The 8,480-nt window shown below is 54.8% G+C and overlaps 1 protein-coding gene across 2 annotated transcripts; it reads left to right on the top strand.

The window, feature by feature from the left end:
- Positions 1 to 1,054: 1,054 nt before the first annotated feature.
- Positions 1,055 to 4,878, top strand: LOC119108716 (keratin, type I cytoskeletal 10). Of its 2 annotated transcripts, none has more exons than XM_037232343.1 (4): positions 1,055 to 1,155; positions 1,615 to 1,984; positions 2,812 to 3,060; positions 3,496 to 4,878. In XM_037232343.1, exons 2-3 carry the CDS (start codon positions 1,628 to 1,630, stop codon positions 3,046 to 3,048), a joined length of 594 nt encoding a protein of 197 aa, XP_037088238.1. In that variant the 5' UTR covers positions 1,055 to 1,155; positions 1,615 to 1,627; the 3' UTR covers positions 3,049 to 3,060; positions 3,496 to 4,878. The 2 variants fall into 2 exon arrangements, with proteins under 2 accessions (XP_037088238.1, XP_037088239.1); XM_037232344.1 differs by lacking the exon at positions 1,055 to 1,155 and adding an exon at positions 1,190 to 1,270.
- The last annotated feature ends 3,602 nt before the right edge of the window (positions 4,879 to 8,480 follow it).

The raw sequence follows: 8,480 nt of genomic DNA, 5'->3' as shown, positions 1-8,480 counted from the left end.
TGCTTAGGCAGCAGGTTGATTTCCGCCGCAAGTTATATTAGGCTCCGTCATGTAAAAGGATGTTATTTATATCCGCCCGTGCAGCCTCCAGGGTTCTTTTGCCAGCATAAAAATACGCACGGGACGCTGTCACGCAAAATCCAAGAAGAAAACGCGAAAAATCCCTTTACTCCGGCAGAGACAGCTGACAGTCCTGGGGACGGATGCGTCGTGACTTGGCAGCAACGCAGCCCCGTCTCACAGGGGTGGTGTCAGCTGGTAGCGGGGGGTAGAGGGCAGTCGCTTCCCCTACTATGTGCCGAGGGCAGCAAGCACATTTGCTTGCCTCCCTTTGAATTTAAGGGATCTTATAATACCGACAGAATGCTCGACGATCCAATCAGTATCGACTGCGAAAAAACGCCACCAACGAAAAGGAAGCATTTTCAAGGCACACAGGAGACAACACCTTCCCTTGGGGGAGGCCCTAGATGGGCTACATCAGGCCATATTGGTCGATAGAAGGCTTCTAATCCAAGAGAGGGCACATCTGAGGTATGCGAGGCACATGAAAAAACGCAGGAGGTCCTGCTGGCCCGAAATGAGCGCCTGGCTGGAAAGATCGGAGGCTCCACCAGGTCAAGAGGGGTGTTGTTTAAGCATATAGATCCAGGCCAGAGCTCCTTTAGAAAAATACGTGAAATCCGACGAACTTTTGGTCAAACTGGGAATGGGTCATAGGGCCCCAGATCTCCTTCGGAGGCCTCTAAATCTCCTTGCCGCCTTGGAAAAAAGGAATCTCCGTCTGCCCGTGCCGAGCTGGATCCCTGGCGCCGAGAGCGGTCACCGGGCCGACAGCTGTCGATCAGCCGCTGCAGCTGCCGCAGCCGCCGACAGCTGTCGGCGGGCCGCCGTCTGCGGCGACGGCTCGGCGCGGCCCGACCCGGCCCCTGGAGAGAGTCGGCCGGCCGGCCGCCGGCGCCGACGCTCCCAAGGCGGCCGTCGAGCCACGCAGCCCGGTTTCCGGGCCAGCAACCAATCGGAGCGGCCGTCTGGGCGCGCGTCGCTACGCCTTATATCACAGCTAATAGGGACAACGGGAGTTGAAAAATCATCGAGCCGCGCCCGGCGTCTCAGTCACATTGTGAGTCCTGGCCGGTTCGGACGCGCAGCAGAGTGAGTGGTGGCGCCGCGGCGCGCCGGCGGCTATGTGCCAGTGGGACCTACCTCAATCGACCGGGTACTCGGTGCGGGGCATCCCTCGGCACGCGCTGAAGCGCTCTGGACTCAGGTCGGCGGTCGGTGCTGACGCCTGTGTCGACGCAGGCTGATTGTTGGACTCCGGCTCGGTGCCCGGCCCGCTCTCAGTCAGAGAGTTCATGCACCCTCAGAACGTTTACCCGTCTCTGGACTCCGTAGACTTAAGCTGGCTGTTAGCAATGGGCTTGCATCGTGGCCTCTTGGCCACCGTTTGGGCCCATGGACTCAGCGTTGCCCTCTGTAGGGCCTGCGGGTCCCCGGCGGCCTTTGCTCTGCGTTGCCCGCTATCGAGCGAGTGACCCCTTGGCGGAGCACTGCAAGGTGTGCCACTGTTGGGCATGTTCCGTCAGGTTAAACCTGTCTATCTGTTTTCAGGTAAGACCGCACAATGAGGGCGTTCCTCGCGTTAGCCGTGTTGGCCTCGGTTGGCCTCGTGATGGGAGATACTGGTGGTGGCGGCCACAGCTCCGGCGGCCACAGCTCTGGCGGCCACAGCTCTGGCGGCCACAGCTCCGGTGGTCACAGCTCTGGCGGCCACAGCTCTGGCGGTCACAGCTCCGGTGGCCACAGCTCTGGCGGCCACAGCTCTTCAGGAAGCTCCTATGCGGCTCCTGCCGCCTCCTCCAGCTACGCGGCTCCCGCCGCCTCCACAAGCTACGCGGCTCCTTCCAAGGGTGCCGGAGGAGCCGGCAGCACCGGCTACTACTACTACTACTACCCCGTGCAGGAGCACCGGCCCCAGTCGGTGAGATCGCCCTGTCTGACCCCGAACTATCGGAGACGAAAAGAACATCCACAGACGCTGGTCCTAGCAAATGGTGTGGCACCAGTGAAATGCACCGTGTGCAGATGCAATGGCAAATCATAATGGAGACCTCAGTGCTTCAAAGTGTTTGCTTTTTTGTAAATTTTCCATCGCACTATTTGTGCTACCTGAGTCCGCGACTGCAAAATTGTATTATATTTAACGCTCAAAGTAGCTACCGGAACGGCACGGATTGGGAAAAAAGGGTCGAAAATGTCCAAAGAAGACACTGATAGATAGGGGCTTCAAAATCAGCCTCTTGTAGCTGTCTTGGCGTCAACCGTTCATTGCACATTTTGGAAGCCAAAGCCAAACCTGACGGAGTGTCGAGACTCGGTATTATCACCGCTTTCCGCGCGCATCTTGTTTCCGGGCCGTAGACACGGCATTTCAGTGGCAGAATTCAATATTTTTAGCTCGATTCAGTTTGGATTTCTTTTAAGATTTTCTTCTAAGATCTGTTCTTGGTGGGGATGGTAAAGGCCTGTAAATGATAGTGCTGTGCCTAAAAATGGTACACCTGCATTGGTTTCATATCTCTTTTTATTTGAACAAGTGCATCCAGACCAAGCTGAGTCCGCAATCTTTCAACGTTTAGATCTTTTCTCCGTCCTCCGTAATAAAGATCTGTAATGAGACACCCACGCACTGAACGTTTTGAAAACCAAGCGCTGAACGCTGGCGGTGCCTGAACAGTTCGCCTTAGCGTCGCGTGCACCTGAGTCAGCACCGCTCTCCGAAGCTCAAAGACGTGCTGTGTCCTGCAGAGCGGCGGCGGTGGCGGCCTGGACCTCATCGGGCCGCTGCTGCTGGTCGGTCTGGTGGGCATCGGCCTCCTGGGGCTGCTCGCCGCGGCCGCTTACGCCGCCAACAACAACAACAACAACGGCAATGGCAGGGATCTGCTGCCCACCATCCCGGACGAGCTCTACGACTTCATCCACAGCCAGGAGTTCAACAGGATCGCCACCTTCGCTATCAAGTCCATCGCGAAAAGGTGGTAGCGAGCTAAGCAGGTGGGTCTTGGCTGATGTGCCAGCCTATCGGGGATTGTTACCGTTTGCCGCTTCGGCGGCTTCTCGTGAAAAACCTGTGGCGTGGCGAGCACACCACCCATACCGCGTATCGTCGCCTGTGGCGGCATTGCAGTCAGCCACACGGTGCTCCATGGACAGCATGCTCGCGCCGCCTCCCTGGTGACCTCAATGCCCCGCCGCCCGGACTCGAGGCCTCGTTTCCCGTGTCGGCGCGCGGCCATCCGGGGTAAATGACCATCCCTACGCGTCAACACCATCGCTGTGGGGTTCCCCACACCCCGCCTGACCCACTGAGCCGCGGAGAGGGGCGGGCCGCCGCGCGCGGAGGAGCGGCTCTATCGCTCTGCAGCAGGACTCTTAGGACCAACGCGGAGCGAGCCCAAGCCGAACTGTCATCCGCCGTCCTGTTTCCAGGGAACCATGCATCCGGCATTCTATTTAAGCATGACTGGCGGAAAGAGGAGTTCGGGACCAAGCCCGGTGAAGCAGGGACGGCTTACCAAGAGCAGCCACCTCTGTGCCGACGCCAGACATCCGCGGCGATGCGAGGTCGGGGTCGTGGATTGAGCGGCCTGCGCTGAACAGAGCACGAGGTGGTGACGAGGCCCGTCCGGGCTGCGGTTCGGGCGGCAGCGAGTGCGAGTTGCGTGTGCTGTGGGCCTGCCCCGCGCCGAGGCTGGGTGCAGGCGATGTTGTTGTCCGAGATGCTGTTGTCCGGCGTTCATGTTCGTCCGTCCGCGCCGCGGGCGCCGTCAACTGGCGGCCGGCTTACTTGTACGTCCGTTGTATGCGTTAGGTCACGTTCATTCGTCCGTAAGTCCGTCCGTTAGTAAAAGGTCTACGACGTTCGTGTGGACGTTCGTGTGAGCTGTTTGTATGTTTTGTTTGCTTGTCTCTGTGTTTTGTCTATTCGATCAGTGTCCTGTTTATTCAGTTGGTGTTTTTAATTCGTCGTTTGTCCGCGTGCCGGTTTGTTTGTCCAGTGTTTTTCGTTCGTCTCTCCGTTTGCCCGTGACTTTTGTTTGTTGGTCGTTTTCGTCGCACTGTCCTTCCGTTCATCCGTGACATACATGTTTGCGTCTTCATTCGTCGCCGCCCGTTTTGTTTCGTGTTTGTCGTTGTCTCCATGTGCCGCGTGAGTTTGTAATCATCCGCATCCACGCCTCTGAAAGTGTTGATATGTTATTTATTGCTCTTGAATTTATTTTTCCCGCGACAGCGGTTTCTCAATGCACTCAGTTTGCTCACCAAGCCATCACACTCACCGATGCTCTCCATGATAACACCAGCACTTCATCCCATGGCCATGGCAGTCGTGAACAGTAAACTCCACATGCACCACAAGCCATGCCTGCTTACTTCCCTTTGACCCCGGTGTTTGGGAGTGATGATTTCCATAGATAGGTAGTTCCAATGCCCGTAGAACACTATTATACTGTCAGCACATCACCCTACCAACTGCCTTCATCTGCTGATGTTATGATATTTCTGTATGGCCCTAAGACATATATGTTGAGGGCTCATGGCTCAATGGATGTGATACGTTTGTACTTCTCTGAGCCACTGACATGGTGTTACGATGGTGTCAACTGCTGTCGACGAGCGCTTCAGCAGCTGCCTCGCCAGGGTCGTGATGTACAAAAGAGCCGTTCCGACCTAGTGGACCTGGGAATAATCGTCTGAATATTTGTGCGTGCAAGGCTGTCTCGAGGCTGTCTCGGGGCTGCCTCGGGGCTGCCTCGGGGCGAGGCTGTCTCGCGTTCGCTCGGCCAGCTAATAAATCATATTTGAAAGGAACCAAAGGCTTTGTGGAATGTTACTCCTGCGCTGCACGTGGAAGCTATTACTTTTGGGAAACACCTGAAGAGAACTTCGCTCATGTAACTCGACGACAAGTCCAGCGGATCACAATTACCATGTTGCGTGCGCTGCTGTTTCCAGCTAATTGCCTATGTGATTAATGGTTTTTTATTAACCATATTCGAAATCAAAGTGATCTGATTACCAAGATTTGTAATATCTCCCGTTCCTTATCAAATCAACGCAGAACCGAAAAACAGCGGGTGTTGGAAGCAGAATCGGCGTCAGATAGGACAATGTATTCGAAAACTGCTCTCAGCCAGAACCGTCCAATAAAAACAAAACAACGCGCAGCAGAGCAAGCGCAGCACGACGCAGTAGTTCCCGAAGGCAGTAATGCACCTGTGATCAAAGAAAACAATGGGGGAATGTCAAACATATCAGGTCACAGTGATGCAGGAAACTTGATAATTTGTGATGTTGCTGAAGAAAGGCAAGATGTCGAGGAAAAGAGATCCCAATGAGCTAGGAACACATGTTAAGCCACGCGGGCGAGTGGCGAAGACAGTGACAACATTTGAAGCTTAAGATACACATGGAATAGCCGACAAAAGCTGTGTTCAGCAGAGGCACCAATGCCTCACTACGCTGGCGCTATGATGTATAACACCGCAAGTTCAAGGCCAGCCATGACCAAAGTGGTCTGCATCCCCCGCCTCACCCCATCTCCACGCACCCACCCACCTGGTCACTACAAAGGTTACATCGGCTGGCGATCCTTGATTATGCCTGCGAGCCGGGCCCTGTTCCCTCGGCATGATCAGACTACTCGCATGCGGGCGATCCCTGGTTATGCCTGCGAGCCGGGCCCTGTTCCCTCGGTGTGATCAGACCACTCGCATGCGAAACAGGCGGACGCTGAGTGAGAGCGAGCTCCAGAGAACTCAACGCCGTGAGCGGAGGTGATCTGTCACACTCTTGGTCACACCTCTGATTCAGGTATACTTGAATCAGAGGTGTGACATCTAGCGCCTGAATCAGAGGTGTGGCATCTAGCGCCCCTGGCGGCACAATATTGAAATTTGCCAGTCAACCTCCATAAAGGATCTCAGCAATATACAATGCACTACAAACGGGAGGTATGCAACAATCTACTATGCCTTTTTACGCACTACACACCACGCAACTACTTGACAAAACCACCTCGCGATGGCCGTGTCGGCCACTCACGGGCTCACACTCCGCCCTGTTATTTCTTTCAACCAAGTAACGTCATGCTGGCAACTCCATATTTGTGTTGCGGCACTGGAACTAGCGGCCTCCAGATTCACACCACGTCAGGCCCCGGAGTGGACGGCTATTCGGTTGAGGTGTCACATTCCAGCAGATGACATTTCGGGTCTTCGGCATACGCCGCCTTCTCCATGATCTTCATGTTGAGATCTTTGCTAGGATAGAAGAAGTCCATGTATCTGAAAAAGTAAGGATGGCGCTTAGATGTACATTATCGGCAGTTATAGGTTAAACCAGGCGGCTGAGATGCATGTGATCGAAGTCTGACGTCATGGTTGTTAATGGCCAGCCAGGCTGCAACAGTCATCCTAGGTCAGAAAAGGCTTGTTTGTGGAAGCATTTTCTTATTCATATGACGCTTGGCCACGTGCGCAATGCATGTGAACATTCTTGCGCTGTATGACATGTAAGCATATAAACACATGCAAATGGCTCGGGTACTCAGAAGCAAAGCCTGCTGTTAACACGATCTTATTTGTTTCGAAAAGTCACAGACATGCCGCTTTCATCTCGATGCTTGGTGCTGAAGTTCCTCTGTGAGTTAGCTTCACCGCTATCACTACTTTTGCATCAGATTTCGCTTTCGGTCGCGCCGAAAATCGAATGTCTCATCATATCGAAAGTCAATATGCTTGCAATAACATCGGCATTTGGCCCGTGGTGGCTCAAGCAGCTGCAAAAAACCTCACAAAATCCATCACATATCGTCCCGAACTCCCGGGGCCGCAGGGCGGGGATCTGCCCCGCAGGCCGGCCGCGGCGGAGGGGCGGGCGGGCGCGAGCTCAGGGGTCCGCCGAGACCGGCTGTGCCAGATCCGGTGCGCACTGTTTCGGCAATTCCGGTCCGCTGGGCATGTAATACCAGCAGCTCGCCTATTCGGGCCACCAGCTCGAACAGGACCGGTGAAGACCCCTCGGACACGCATCAGCTGAGCATAACGTGCATTAAACCTGGAAGAAAGTTAGCTTAAAGCGCACAGGAGGCCGTCAAATTGAGCTAGAAGCGAAATAGAAAGTTAGTTGATTGAAAGTTGAGTTATGAGTTGAGTTGAGTTACGGTAGGGCACGGTTCATTTTACACTAACAGGCGTGAGTTTGGCTGAAGGATAAGTAGTCCTTAGATTGCCACCACTAGAAGAGGCTGGCTGTTCTAAACTAAGTGACCCTTTGCATAATCTGGGAGACAGTGATGAAACAACACTGGATCTAATGGAAAGTTGGAAGCCTTATCACTTCGGCGCCGACCAATCATATAATGTCTTACGAGGCCGCCTTTTGTGTTAACCAGGCTAGCAGAATCGTTCGAAACGAAATCGCTAGCCCAATTGCTCCCATTCCGGTCTATCAGGGTCAATTTCGTCCTCAAAAGAGCAAGATAAGATTGCTAAGTACCGTCCCATTATCTGTGATGGTGCTCAGAAAGCAGACCTAAGACCGCCTTGCATGAGAGCTGTTTATCCACTAGAAGACCGGTTCACCTGACCTGAAGATCATTCACCCTGACTTGATGGCGCTCGCCTGACCTGATGATCAATCACCTGACCTAATGTTCGCTCACCTGACATGATGATCGCTCACCTGGCCTGGGACCGCCTCAACCAGAGGATTGTTCACCTAACCCAGGCGGTCGGCCACGTGGTCTTCGGGAAGCTTAACCGTCCGGTGACCGCCCCAAGTGATCTGGGGGCTGTTTACTTAGCCTACAGCTGTGGTGCGATCATCCAGCCTGGGCCCTGCTCCCTCTAACATGGGACCAATCACCTGAGCTGGAGGCCGCCCACCTGACCAGAGCACCGTTCACCTGATGTAAGAACCACTCCCCTGACCTGAGGACCGCTCACCTGACCCGATAACAGGTCACCTGATATGAGAACGGCTCACCTGACCTGAGGACCGCCCACCTGACCTGATAACAGTTCACCTGACCTGAGAACTGATCATCTGACCTGAAGGTCGCTCACCTGGCGTGATAGCACCTCACCTGACCTTAGAACCGCTCATTTGACCTGATAGCCGCTCACCTGATGATGCGCGCCGGGTCGGGAGAGTCGGCGATCACCTCCCCCAGCTGGCAGAAGAGCCGACTGGTGCACAGGTCGTCCTCGTCCAACGATGCGTAGATGACCTGCAGCCGCTCCACCAGGTCCCGGGTGCGGTCGGTTGACTCGTCCTCTGAAATCCGCCGATGCTCAGGCCTTGCTGGTACTGGACGGGAAGGGGAAACGGGCTGGGAGTCGCGGAGTCGAGACTAAATAAACAGCGTCTTTTTCACGATTCTAGGCCAAATTTCAAAGCATCGGTCCTGT

Source organism: Pollicipes pollicipes, unplaced genomic scaffold, assembly GCF_011947565.3.
Source record: "Pollicipes pollicipes isolate AB1234 unplaced genomic scaffold, Ppol_2.1 Scaffold_6686;HRSCAF=7923_pilon_pilon_pilon, whole genome shotgun sequence".
Lineage (NCBI taxonomy): Eukaryota > Metazoa > Arthropoda > Thecostraca > Pollicipedomorpha > Pollicipedidae > Pollicipes > Pollicipes pollicipes.
This window is presented reverse-complemented; position numbering and strand designations above follow the sequence as displayed.

Coding starts and splice junctions, on each gene's coding strand:
- LOC119108716 (XM_037232343.1), top strand. CDS start 1,628: ATGAGGGCGTTCCTCGCGTTAGCCGTGTTGGCCTCGGTTGGCCTCGTG. Junction 1,985..2,811: donor AGGAGCACCGGCCCCAGTCG/GTGAGATCGCCC, acceptor TGTGTCCTGCAG/AGCGGCGGCGGTGGCGGCCT.